The sequence below is a fragment of the Gavialis gangeticus genome, unplaced genomic scaffold, assembly GCF_001723915.1.
Source record: "Gavialis gangeticus isolate Ggan-Ray unplaced genomic scaffold, GavGan_comp1, whole genome shotgun sequence".
In the NCBI taxonomy this organism is placed as follows: domain Eukaryota; kingdom Metazoa; phylum Chordata; order Crocodylia; family Gavialidae; genus Gavialis; species Gavialis gangeticus.
In genome coordinates, this window is record NW_017729001.1 from 5,169,190 (window position 1) to 5,183,251 (window position 14,062).

At 45.6% G+C, this 14,062-nt stretch overlaps 1 protein-coding gene across 3 annotated transcripts in view; it reads right to left on the bottom strand.

The window, feature by feature from the left end:
• Positions 1-12,894, bottom strand: part of ASCC2 (activating signal cointegrator 1 complex subunit 2) — a 41,679-nt gene extending 28,785 nt beyond the window's left edge. For 2 of the 3 annotated variants that reach the window (XM_019506731.1, XM_019506729.1), the window contains exons 1-7: positions 12,808-12,894; positions 11,189-11,284; positions 7,606-7,764; positions 7,069-7,239; positions 5,510-5,639; positions 3,587-3,654; positions 1,590-1,700 (exon numbers count right to left, since the gene is read on the bottom strand). In XM_019506731.1, coding sequence (XP_019362276.1) covers positions 1,590-1,700; positions 3,587-3,654; positions 5,510-5,639; positions 7,069-7,239; positions 7,606-7,764; positions 11,189-11,269 — 720 coding nt within the window. In that variant the 5' untranslated portion in view covers positions 11,270-11,284; positions 12,808-12,894. Of the gene's footprint in view, positions 1-1,589; positions 1,701-3,586; positions 3,655-5,509; positions 5,640-7,068; positions 7,240-7,605; positions 7,765-11,188; positions 11,285-12,533; positions 12,593-12,807 lie in introns of those variants that run through there. The other variant, XM_019506730.1, reaches the window with a different exon arrangement.
• Between the last annotated feature and the right edge of the window lie 1,168 nt (positions 12,895-14,062).

Sequence of the window (14,062 nt, forward strand, 5' to 3'; positions counted from 1 at the left end):
CCCCCCCCCCCCCCATTTAAAATGGGGGTGGGGAGCCCTCATCTTGGAATCAAGTATGAGGCAATAGGGAGACAGGTAGTTCTGGCCCCAGCCTGGGGTTGGGCTCTAGACCAGAGCTGCTGCCTACCCTCCCCCCCAACCCTCCTGCCTCTGCCCCCGACCTCCCGGCTGGTCCCTCCCCCATGCCTCCCTCTGGGTTATGTTGCTCCAGCAAGCTCTGTCCCCAGCCCAGCCTGGGGCACAGAACATGGCCCCAGCCTAGCCCTGTAGCAGCATGGATGGAGCCTACTGGCACCAGAGCAATAGCAAGTGTGTGTGGAGAATGAGGCCAAGGCTGCAGGGAGGTAGGGGGCAAGCTGCCTCCCCTCTCCCCGCCAACACCATCTACCCCCTATCACCTGCCACCTACCACTGCTTTTGCTGCTGCAGTGGCAGTAGAGATTAATTTAAGATGATTCTCCAATAATTAGATTCTATACATGGAAAACTTTAACAAATTTAATTTTCCACACACAGAATCTAATTATTGGGAGGCTGTCTTAAATTTGGGGTTATCTTGCATTTAGGGAAATATGGTATGCTGAAAACATTGTGATATATCCACCCCTAGACAGGATGGGAAGAAGGTCTGGGCTCAGGTCTCAAGTTCCAGCAGGCCTATAACATTTTCATGAGTTGTCTTACATGATTGAAGACAGCACCAGTACAAGAGGACTGGTTCTTCAAAAGACACCAACACAGCTCTGATGAATTATGCTTGCATATATGCTTGCAAGGAATGTCTATTAAGTTAGGGCAGTCCAACCCTAGCTTCATTTTGGGAACTCCTCAAGCTTCCCTCTACAACTAGATATAATATTCTTCCCCTCCTAACCTGAACTGTTGCATAACATTAGAGCATGAAGTTCAATAGTTAAACAGTCCATTTCAGCAGTGGGTAAAACTACTATATATCAGGAATGTCAAATACACCCAGCCCTCTGGGTCAGATCCAGACTATGGGGCTCCTTAGGCACTGGATCCAGATCTGCCAGTGGCAGCAACTGGTTAAGCAGTGTCTGGGAACTATGAGGATTAATGCTACTGTCATTCACCCTGCCCTCCAATTCCCAGTCCCTCTAAAAGCCCCATGGGCCATATGTCTGACACCTCTGCTACATATGATTTGCATATAGTCAAGGTACCTTGGCATTGCTATTTTATTGTAGAAATCAGTGTACATTGTACAGCACCTAGAAGAACATGGTCCTTTCCTGCTTGGTACTTAAGTGCATTGCTGTTATACAAACAGTATTTTATTTTGTAAAGTGCTTTTGTACACAGTTTATATGGGAGTGGAGTGGAGTAGAGGAACCTCTTTCTTCTTTTCCCTACCTCTCAGAAAAGAAACACAAAATAGATATAGCTTGGATATCTATGAACAAACAATACATGCTCACAAAGCAGAAGAGCCACATCAAGTCACATCAGGGCAATTAAACAATTACTGGGAACAGCATACTGAATGGGATCTAAGTATCTAGAAAAAATAAGACTCTACACAAGCTTAATACTTTGAGGCTGATTCAAGGACATAGCAATTTTCCTACCTGGAGAGGCAAGTCAGCAGGAGTCACTTTGACTCTTTCTTCCAGTTTCTGGGGTTCAGCTGAAGTACCTTCACATTGCAAGCCACATTTTTGCAGAATGCTGTTGAACACCTAGGTTCAAAACCCCCCCAGAACATTATTATATCAGACAAGAGAATTCACGTGGATTGCTTTATCTTGTCAGTGTGCACTTTTTTTGATTATTCAGTTCAACTGACAAGAGATGCGACTATCTCCACCCAAGGGATAGCTGTGTAACACTAGACAAAGGACAAATTTACATAAATCTTTCTTTCACACTAGAACTTAAGAAACAACTTTATTACATTTGCATCTTTGGAAATTTGCCAAATCCCTTCCTCCATCCACTCTGAACTCTGAGTGGGCAGCAAAAGGCATTTCTGAAGTTGAATACTCAGATTTGTACTGCTATTCTTTATAATCAACATGTTTTTCCTTGAACTTGCATACATACTTGCAAAATAGCGATGCTTTCTCTGGAACACTTAATATCTAATACTCAGTATATAAAAGAGAGTTCTGAAGTAGAGAATAACCAACTGTTTCAGGACGTACACCATTTAAAGTGAGTGAATTCTTCACTTCCTTCCCCATAACTGTTTTGAAGGGATAATCTTACTTTTTAAAACACTTGTAAACATGATGCCATCCCTCATGAGACTGCTCAGCTGAGTTTTACACACCCCAAAATATGATGGAGATGGAAAAAAAACAAGTACTATCAAAAAGAAGAGAGATGAACTCAGATGCCTGGGGGCAAAATGACTTGAATTTTTTTGCCTGAGGACTAAAACATGAGTTTAGTCAAAATGATGCCAAGGCATCTTGATTCATGATCAGCTCAAATGTGAGAATATGCTACATGCTCAGGGAAATGGAAATTTAGAATGCTAGACTTACCTGTTAGCATGTGAATAGCAGCAGTTTAAATAGACTGGCTGTCTCAGTATTTTCATTTTCTCCTGAGAACCTGCTCTGTGTAATTACTGTGTTATCTGTCTTTGTCTCAATATTTTGGAGAGGAGCATGAAATAATTGAAGTCACAAGCATCTATCTAGCAAAAAGGGTCCCAAAACTTGAAAGCAAGAACAAATTTCAGGCAGGTGGGATGTAATTGGAGGTTAGTTGTGAACAGGGGCAAACCCAGGATTTCACAAAGTGGGGTGTAGGAGCAGCAATCAGTACTGCAGGAGTGACTGCACCCCTCCCCACCCCCCACATCAGCATGGGCAGACTGCACTACCAGAACTTCTAGGGACTTTAAGTCCCCAAGGCAGTAAAAATCCAACTCCCCTTCCCCTCTGCACTCAGAGGCATGTCCCCTCTCCCCACCTGCTGCTGCTTCTTTTCTCACTGTCCCAGGGGGTGCAGGGCAGGGGAAGCTCCAAAGCCATTTCTGCTCCTTTTGGCCAGGCTGCATGGGGGAAGGGACAGGGGGCATGCTTAGCTGGGGACAGCAACAGCAGCAATAAGCAGGGAGGCTTCCCTCTCCCCACACCTGCTCCCCAGGGGAAGCAGGCAGAGAGGGGAACCCATCCTCCTGTTGTTCCCAGCTAAACCCAGCTTCCATGTAGTCCAGCTGGACTGGGCAGGAATAGCTTTGGAGCTCCCCTCATCCCTGGGACAGCAAGGAAAGCAGCAGCAGCAGCAGCAGACAGGGGAATAGTGGGGGTTGAGGGAGGAGGGAACATGCCTCTGACATGACGGTGAAGGGGATGGGATTTTTACCTGCTTTGGGGACTTAATATCTGCAGGTACTCCTCCCACAGTGTGGTCCAGTCCAAAAAGGGGGTTTCCCCTCTGGATCTGCTCTGGATCTGCTCCTGGTAGTAAGTAAAGTTGCAGATAAAGGTTCAAAAGCCATCTAGCCCACTGTTTTAATTCATGGAAGAAAGTAACTAGCAACACAAACATCTTGTCCGCACCTAGGGCTGATTCACAGCATCTCCTAGGGTTCTCAAGTGTAAAGCAGTACCTGGAGGATTGTGGGCACTGTTTCATTCAAGTCACTGTAGTAACTCGGTTGCTGAGTGAAGATATTTTCTGAAATGAGAAAAAGAAAAAAAATCCATTTCAAATCAATTCAAACCTCCAGCCCATCAAACAGCTTCATATGAAGCAAAACACTTTTGCTCCCTACAGTACCTCTCCATAAAATAAAACCTCAAATTGCTTAGGGGTAGAAACATTCATCTGTAACACATGCACAGTACCTGTTCCAGTACCACCTTTTAAAATATTAGCATAACTGGAGAATATGAATAATGAGAATATGTGCATTACTTCACAATGCTGAAATGCTAGCTGATTCAACCCCTGCTAGCTGAATCAATAATATTACTAAATACTTCTAGGGCTTTTGTTTTTGACAGCTGTAGTTGATTTTTAATTGCAGACAACAAATATTTCAGTGTACACTGATGAACAGTCTTTCAAACATTTTTTTAAATGCAGTTAGCCCTTAATAATTTTTAGTTTTATATTACTCAGAAATCATTATCTTTACCACACACTCAATGGAACAACAGAATGCTATACGTTTTGACCAAGCAGTTGAAAGACTACATTATTTTTCTGTGACTTACTATTTGGGCCTTGTAAATTAACACGGCTCTTTCATCAGAAGATTTGGAAGAGTTTATGAAGAAGGGTGGAAGTCATGAGACAGGTTTCAGAGGAGGATTTTATTTCCCACAATAAAAAAAAAAAAATGCAGAACATTTGTTGTATATTTACTACCAAAATTGTTCATGTAGTTACACTACTGCATACACAAGTAGCCAGGTAAATAAGTCACTGGACACATGCATGAACAATTAGTGCTTCTGAACATGTGATCACAGCAAGTGAATGTGCAATTTAGACAAGGTTATCCCTATCTAGGTCTTAGGCAACTTTTTTTAACATCCACATACATAGTTTAATCTTTTATCTGAATGGCAAATGTTTTCTTTATCCCATACTTGGGACTCTGATGAGCAAACTTATACTGAAGGATCTTGAAAGAGAGGACAAAGAAATCAGCATCCAAAAGTTAAGAATGTATCTAAGTTTCTTTGGTCTGGAAATATAGCTGTTGCATGAACAGGCTGTGTCACAAGGTTTCTGGTACTTCCTGTTCTAGCTGAGTTGGAAACTTGATAAGAATAGTTCTCACAAAGAAAGGAAAAAAGATGTATTATTCAAATGTTGGGTGGGCTGTGTTAGAATTTTGGATGAAGGGTTCTATATCTTATTTAATTTCTAGACCATGTATTCTACCCTTTCCCCCAACCTTGCACAGGTGAAACTTAAAGATAATCAGGTGTTTTGAAAACAACAGGAAAAAAACCACAAGGTCCAGACCATTGTGCCCTTTCCTCTTATTGTTATATAGGGTCATGTGTTTACAGCTGAGGTATTGCAATTGCTGCAGTATTTGCTTATGCAGATACAATAAATCCTATAATGAACAGTGTGTGTAAAGTATTTTAGAGGCACTATACACAAATCAATCTCTTTTTTGATAATTTCAAGTTTCTGAATTCACAAATTTAACATGATTGTGTTGTCTAGCTCCTAACTAAAGGAATAAGACGACCCATGTTGATGTCAAATTGTTCTCATTTGCCCCTTACATCTCCCCAAGAAAAGGCTTTTTGGTATTTCTTCAGGAAGATCTTCCTTTACTCCATAAAAACAGAATCCTTTGAAAAACAACCCTTCCCACCTCCTTTTGAAGAAATAAAGGAGGTTTACAAGAAAGTAAACCATATATTGTCTAGAAATAAAGATTCTGTTTTATTATGAAGAGCTTATTTTGAGGTTGGTATCTCCAAATGCAACCCCCCTTCCAATGCCTGACAGAGACACACACCAGAAGCCTTAATCAACAAGCTGTTTCCTGACTTGGACTAACCAATCATCTTCTGGAGTAGGGGACCATTTCCTTTCCCAAATAGCACGCAAAGATCCAGTATTTTAGGGATGTCAAACAGGAAGTTGTTGTAAAGAATTTCTCCAAAAACAGATGGCGTGATGAAATGGTCCTGTTAAAAATATATTTAAGATGTAAAATTAGATGTATAATTTTAAAGGTTAATATAATTTATTTCACTCCTCAAGAACTGCAGTATTTAAAAAAATAGCGCTATTCTTTTCTCTAGCATGTCAGCTGAGTTGCAAAAATAGTACCAGTCCCATGTGAGAGAAGACAAGCATTATCAGCATTTTAAACATCTGGTAGTATATGGAGGTAACTGTTTTACCAAAGATCGCTTGCTTCAGAGACAGAGCTAGGAAGAGAACTCAAGAGTCTTGATTTACAACACATATTCTGTGCCCACAAATCATAACACATTAGTCTAGAGGTGGTTTTTTAAATTCTAAATGACAAAGATATTACAACTAAAATTATTTAATTGCTTCTAAAATGGAGAAAAATACAGAATAATTCTGGAGGGAATGACTAATGGAAGAAAAAACTGCTTATGATAACAACATTATCCAGCCATAGTGAAGGGTAGAAGCTTGCTGCACATCCTCTCCCACTTGAAACAGAGAGGACAGGAAGGTAGAATTGCTGGGTTCCATCTCTAGAATTCCCATGGAGCTACTGTGTAATAATGGGCTAGCCGCTAGCCCAGCTCCAACTATATGTGTACGTCACTGGAGTTGTGAGGCTTTTATCAGCCAATGTAGAGTATTCCAAATCCAATCCTGGGATGAAAAATTCCATAGAAGTGCAGAAGTGATGCCCACAGCAGGCTACATAATTCGTTTAACCTGTTCTCTCCCAGCCCGTCCAACTGCCACACACATTCTTTCCCAAAACAGATTGAAAGTGACCAACATAGTGGATATAATAAATGCAATAGCTCAACAGCTACATAATGCAAACTAAAACAAAGAGGCTTTTAAGCCAGTAATTGCAAAAACTCTATCCTGCCCTCAAGGCCCTTGTTAAAATTCCATATATGTTAAAGTGAGCTGCACTTGCATATTTAAAGTAGAAGACACCCTGTAATTATGATGCAAAGAAAATTGTAATTTACTGCAGCTTTATAATAAGGCAGAAACTTGGAGAAAGTTCAATGTGACAAATATTAACATGGACAACATGACAAGATGTATGGGGACAGGGCAGCCAGCTAGCATGAGTGTGATAATTAACAAGAGACTAGAAGGGCTCCAAATAGTATCTCCAAATTTTTATGTGGTGGCAAAGATTAACAGTTTTTAGGTTCTCTGTTTTATAATGCCACGTTGCCAACCTGTTCATAATATACTAGTATTTCCCATTACAAAGCAGATTCATGCAGTCATTGTTCTAACAGAAGTCTCTGCTAAGACTACAGAAATAGGAGCTAAATAAAGGAAGGCATTTGGGAGAGATGAAGAGAAAAAAAGTTTCCTGGAATGTGTGTCTATTTTCCTTAGCTGCAGTGTTAAGTCCCTGTAAGGAGAAGAAGTATTTACTTTGGACTCCTTGTGAGTGGACATTCTGAGGAAGGTGAGGAAGACACACCGATGAAGTCGCTTCTGCATGTCATTCACTTCCGGATGAAAATCTAGTAGTGCATCAAACTTGCGAGGAACATAGCACAGGTATGAATCCAGGCATTTCTGAAGTGTCTCATCAAATATTACCTAGTACAGTAGAACAAAGACCAATGGCAAATGAGGCAAAACATCACATGACATGTAGGTAGCCCAACTGAATTCAGCAGTGAGCCAGCATGATCAAAGGGACTCAGAAGTCACATAACCACCAGTTTCAAGCAAGCAGTTTTAAACTTCATTATCAAAAATATTACAATGTTCATGTTATAAAAGATGCAACAGTGCAAATTAAGATGTTAGGAAGCCAACTGATTCCCTCTATTCAGTCTACTCAGGGAGCTAACACACAGAGGCATGAATAAGACTATCAGAAATATCAAGATCTCATTGTTATTTATAAACACCTTTACAAATCAGATTGTTTTCCTTTAATGTTTATACAGTAATATTTACCTGGCACCAAAATTTATCATGAGGCAAAGCCAGAAGCCAGTCCAGATCATCAGCAATGAATTTTGCTCGTTCTAAGAATTCCTCCACAAGGGCGTGGTTTCTGATATTAGGTGGTGGTTTGTATAACACAAAAAAACGGTCTGCTTTGATTTCAGGATGCTGTAGAAAGCAAAACAGTGCATTAAGCTAGGAATTGAGAAACAAGAAGTCACGTAAGCATTTGCAGAGCTGGCAGGACCTCCAATTATTGAGAAACTGGTGTGCGTTAGAAATCCAACTTATGTTTGTTCCTTTTGTTCTCTGGCAGTTCTCCATTCTCTGCTCTTTAAAACACTACAGATCAGTGCATTCTCATCATCTTTAATTCTCAATAATATTTTCAGAATCCTGTATGCTTCAGTACAGGTTGCTCTTTGTGTCCCATTAAGATAAACAATATTCAAGCCTTGCAAAGAAAGCCTCCCACACCTCCAAAACATACTGCAAAAACAAAGTCATCCCTCTGAAATGTCATTCTCTTTCAGTACTGACCCTTGAACAGGCTTTCACAAAGTCAAAAGAACTGGGTTCTTCAATCCCCCCCCCTCCCCACCCCTATCCCCCCAAAACAAACAAACCAAAAAAATCAAACATTCTATTGTCCTATACACATCAGTTTGCACTGCACTGAGTTATGATTTCAGCTTGCAAGTCCATGCTGAGTCCACGTGGAGAGGTTCCAAAGTGTAATGCAGGGGTGGACAATTATTTTGAGTGGAGGACCGCTTACTGAGTTTTGGCAAGTCAGAGGTCCACACGGGTAGCCCAGCCCTGCCCCTTGACAGGTACCCTACCCCCTGGTCACCACCAGAAGTCCCTCCCCTTGCCCCCGAGAAGTACTTCTTTCAGCAAGGGGGTTTGCCATCTCAGAACCAGAAAAATACCCAATTATATTCTTAAAAAACCCACCAAAAAAACCATACTACAACATTCATTAATTGCATTTAAAAAAATATTTTTGTCCTGATTTCCATGTGTTTGTGTAATGTACATAGAGGTGATAGTATAATAGCTTAAAATGAAGTCTTACTCTTGTATATTGTGGGAGGGTGTGGGTATAGGTTTGTGGGTATGTGGGGTGTGAAGGAGGATGTGGGTGCCTGTGTGGGATTTGTGGGGAGTGGTCAGGAGTGGGGGTTATGACTGTATGGGGTGTGGGTCTGTGTGGATTTTGTAGGGGGCTGTAAGCGCATGGGGGGAGGGTGGCTGGTTGTGGCTTGTGTGGAGGGGGAGGATTTGCCCACAGCCCACCCCTGCCTGGCAGGCAGAGCCCCCACCAGCGCTCCTGCAAGCCCAAACTCTGGACTCCTGCTGCTCCTGGCCCCGGGGCACCAGCGCAGGCCCCATGCTCCCACTCACTGCCACGTCCTCCTCCCCCCGCTGTCTGCCACTCTGTCCTCCTCCTGCCACTACCCATCCCATCCCATATCCCATCCCCGGCCCCGCTCAGGCACCATGTCCCAGCTGCTCCTGCAGTCCCAACAATGCAGCTGGAAACAAGGAGCCACCGGCAGGCGAGCAGGGGATGGGAGAGAGTGAGGAAATGGCTGCAGCAGGTTGAGGGAAGGGGCAGCAAGCAGGCACACGGAGCGCAGCAACAGCTGGGTGGGAGCATAGACCCTGCACTGCTGCACCGGAGCCAGCTCTGGCAGGGCCCAGAGCAGGGTGGCAGGAGCATGGGGTCTGGGCTGTCAGGGGCTCTATGGAGCTGGGCTGGCTCCTCCTCTCCCTGCTTGAGCAGCACAGCCTGGCTCCATACAGCTCCTGCCAGCCCAGACCCCGCGCTCCTGGGAAAAAACTGCTGCTTGGCACAGGGGAAAGTGGCTTATCCTTGCTGCTGCCAGGCAGTTTTAGCTGTGTCCTGGGGGAGCCCACACCACAGCTCCTTCACCACTGCCTCTGGGCTGCCCAGCACAGCAGCAGTGACTGTGTGGAGCAGCTGCAGGGCAGCTCACAAGTGACAGCGAAGGAGCAGCACCGCAGCCTACCATGGCATGGGCTCCAGCCTGCTGCGCCAAAACCTGCCTGGCGCCATCAATTGGGGGGGGGGGCCACTTTTCCCATGCCGAGCGGCAGTTTCTGTCCAGCTGCTGCTGCCACTGCTGCTGCAGCAGCTCAGCAATGACAGGCGAGCCCAGAGCCAGCACAGGACCCAGACTGAGCAGCGGTGGCGTGGAACAAACTGCTGCTCAGTGGCGAGGGGGGGAGGCAGGGAAGAGAGCATTCCCTCCCCCTCCCAGCACTCCCTGGTTCAGCCACTCAGAGCCCACATAGGGCTGCCTATGCCTGCTCTCCGCTGCCACCACTACTCTGTGGGGTAGCCCAGAGGTGGTGGTGACGCGGCAGAGACACAGACAGCCCCATGTGGGCTCTGGGCAGCTGCAGCAAGAAGCGCTGGCCATAGAGAAAGGGAGAGGCCTCATTCCCTCCATGCTGAGCAGCAGCTTGTCCTGCACCGCTGTTGCTCAACCCAGACAGGCAAGCACGAGGCACACAGGGTCAGGGCTGTGCGCACTGGTTCCCGCCTGTACCACGGGGCTAGAGCAGGGGGACTGGGAGCGAGTGGGTGCGCAGGAGCCAGTCACAGCTGAGTGGGAGCATGGAGCCCACACTGGTGTGCCGGGGCCAAGCGCTGGCAGGGCAGGAGAAGCGTGGAGCCGGGCTGCCAGGGGCTCTATTGAGCTGGGCCAGCACCCTCCTCTCCCTGCTGCCACAGCCCAGACCAACTCCACAGACCCCTGCCAGCCCACGCTCCTGCTGCCCCACTCAGCCCTGCCGGTGCTGGCCCTGGTGCACCAGCGCAGGCCCTGCGCTCCTGCCCAGCTGTTGCTGCACTCCACACCCACTTGCTACCCCTTCCCCACACCTGTCGCATCCATTTCCCCATTCCTCCCCTGTTCACTCACCTTCCTGCCAGCCAGCGGCTCCGGCACCACATGGTTCCTGGCTGCATCATTGGGATTGCAGCAGCCAACCTGGCCTAGCCCTGAGGACTGAGGTAATCACCCGTGGTCCTCCCCTGCCTCCCTCCCCCACTCCTCCTTATCTGTATTTCCCCTGGTGCATGCAGGCAGGAACAGGCAGAGGCTTCTGGCTTGGGTTGGGGAGGAGGCGGAGAAGCCGGGCTAGACTTGCTGCCAGGGCTTAGTTCTGCCATTGGTTCATGCTGGGTCTTATTGCCCCTGACTCCTGTCATCTTTGACAGGCAGCCGGGGCAGATATTAATTTTCTAATTTTTTTAGGGGCCCCACAGGCTGGATAGAATGGCCTGGTGGGTTGCATCTGGCCCGCAGGTCATATTTTGCCTGCCCCTTGTGTAATGGCATGAAGAGAACATTCTATGCAGCAATAGAACAAAACCTCCAAACTGAACCAATGCATTGCTACATGAAGACTACAGTTTCTATTTTAATAAAACCTATAATTACATGGAATATTGTTTACATTTCTTGGCTCCAGAGCCAGTTTTGTCCAAACCATTTCTTGAAATGGGAGAGGAATTTGTTGAACTTTCATTTTAATTTCAAAAAGCAGCATAGCTCACCAGGGCTGGAAAAGTCCTGAGTTTCCCTGTCTTTGGATCCTTTTCAGTAAGCTGGAGTTCATCCAACGGCAATGCTGGCATTGTGATGAATTAAACCTGTTTTTAGCAAATGCAGAAACAAAAGTAGCATAAGATTGTGTTAGAAAAAGTAAATGAATCAAAACCAAAACAAACCAAGAGACAGCATTATGTAAGATACACATCTATAGGCTAGAATTCACATTGTGCAAAGGAAATCCTGCCACCACCCAAATCCTGTATTTTTAAGAGACACCCAAGGCCTAGCAGCATAAGCTACAAAAAAAAGTTAAGTTTCCTTTGCCTTGCAGAGTACTGTCATCTTTCCTTTCAAGAAACATCTGACTAGGAGGCCTCAAGAGTACCAAAGATGCCTACTGTTGATATAGATGCTTTGATGTAGATGCCTGATCTTTTTACACTATTGCTGACATTCCTCTTAAGCTTCCTTCTTGTCCAGCACTTTGTCGAGCCCTCTGGTTGATTGGTACTCTGAAAGAAATTTCATTAAGGAATGTTTTACTCTGCGTAGGCCCATCATCTCAGAGCTGTTATTACAGTTAGTGCAAATAAATTTAAAAGCCTTTAAGTTAAAGTTAAATGGCATTTGATGAAGATGATGACATATTATTAAGCACCTTCTTAAACACACACAGAGAAATATTAATATGTAATAAATCTTTTGTTTATTATAAAACTGTTGGAAGCCAAACAATGATGATTTATTTCATATGCAATTAAAAAGTGATGTTCAAATTAAAAGTTAAGATTTTAATCCTGCAATTATGTGTGCACTGATGGACCCTTGTCCCCAGGAAGCTCCCGAGTCAAGTGAATGGAACTTCTGCATGCTTACCAGAGTTAATCTGCTTATATCCAAATACACGGTGTCAAGGTTTGGCAATGGGAGACATCTAGCATTTTAGATGATAAACCCACTTATCATGAAAAAAATAAGTACTCTGCCATGGCAAAGCCAGCATATAATCACTGCACAACTTGGAAAAAGACCACATTAAAAAGTGCAAATTCTATAAGCAATTAAAAAATAAAGAGATTCACAGCAATTAATTAAAAATAGGTATCTGTGTGTTTTTCAACTTAAACCAACGCAGCCAAAAAGCCTCCAGAAAAGCACATTTTTTTCTGTGAAACAAGTGATCTTGTTATCCTTTGCTACATAATCAGTTCTCGGCCTGGCACTTGCAAAAAGCATTTCACGCTTATCACAGGAAGCAAACTCAAGAGTTTGCAGAGGTGCCGAGTGCCTCAGCCGAAGTTAAGTGGAGCGGCGGGTGCTCAGCCCCTGCAGCGCCCCCAGGCCCACCAGAGAGGGAGCCCCGAGTCACGCGCCCGGGGGCTGCTCGTGCCCGCTGCAAGGGGCTTTGCCAGGGCGCGAGGACACGAATCCCGCTCCAAGCAGCTCCTACGAAGCGGGGAGCGGACCCCAGCAAGCGCCCCGCCCCGCGGGCGAAGCCGCCCGGGCCCTCAGGTGCAGCCGGGGCCTCGCGGGACTGAACCGCCCCCACCCCGCAAGGGCAGCCAGTGAACGAGGGTGCAACCTGCCAGCACCGCCCAACCCTGACCCAAGCACCGCTCACCCCCTAAACCTCAGCGCTGACAGCACAACGCTCCTCTTCCCCAACCGCCGCTTCCGGGGTCAAAGGGCGCTTCCGGCGCGGCCCGGAAGAGCGGGGGCGGTTTGGGTTGGGGCGTTGCCCGTGTCTGTGGGCGAGGAGTTAGGGAGCTGGCAAGATGTGGTATCTGGACGCGTGGTCCAGGGCGGCTGGTCTTATGCGCGTTAGAGGCAGCCTTTTGGCGGGTCCTTGGCAAACGGTCCGCGCGGTTTTGGCCCCGCAAATCTCGGGCACTTGCCAGGTGCTTCACTGCCCCTGAGAAACGCAGTCACCGACTTTGTGGCTCGACTCAAAGCAGAGTCATCACCGGCTATTTCCTGAGCCTTGACACAGCTTGCCCCGAGATGTCAGCTTACGGATGTTGATAGCAGATATTTTGCTTCTCGGCCTCTTGAAGGCTCATAATGGCTTCTTAACCTGGCAGGGGAAATACCATGTATCTGTCTCCAGTTTTCCTGAACTGCCTCGCAGGAGAACTTCTGTGGCGTGGTTCAGGACCCACTGAGGTGCAGTGGCTTGAAGCCCAGTTTATGGAAATGGGAGTCTCCCCGCTAGCTTGCTCCAAGGGCCTTGTGGCTGATGGCAGGCAAAACTTGGGGGCATCCAAACCCTGAACCTCTGGGCTTGGGCCTGCAAGTAGGATGCCTGCCAAAGGTTTTGGAAACATCTGAAGCCGCAGGTGCGGGTGGAGGATGTTTGCCGGTAGTAGGACCACTTACTGCTCTGGACACTTGGATTTGGAATTAGTTTTAGTTAACTTGGCCTCGGATACAAATTAAATATAAACAAATAGCATATATTTCTCCAGTATGGTGTGATTAGAGGGAATTCCAAGATCCAGGAAATCATTATGAAGGTTGATTAATCTTCTAAGTAAATGGATAGGAGTCTTTCCATTACCTTCAGTCAACTTTGGATTAAATCTTAAGTAGTTTTGCCCCTCCCCCTCCCCAAATTTGTGCAGCTGTGTGCATATGTTTTCATGCTGCTGTGACACCCTTTTGAATAGAATAACAGTCTCCAGTACTGGTTGCTAGCAGTAGAAATGGTCTCTCTAGCTGAACTGCTTCACTGCTATTTACTATGCCTGGCACATGAGCAAAGCATATGACCAGAACTGCTCTAGTATACTAAGTGCTTCATGACACTGTTGTGATTTCAGTGCTATGTTAAAACATTGGTGGAAAGTTTTGGCAGCAGAGATGCAGGAACAGAGTGG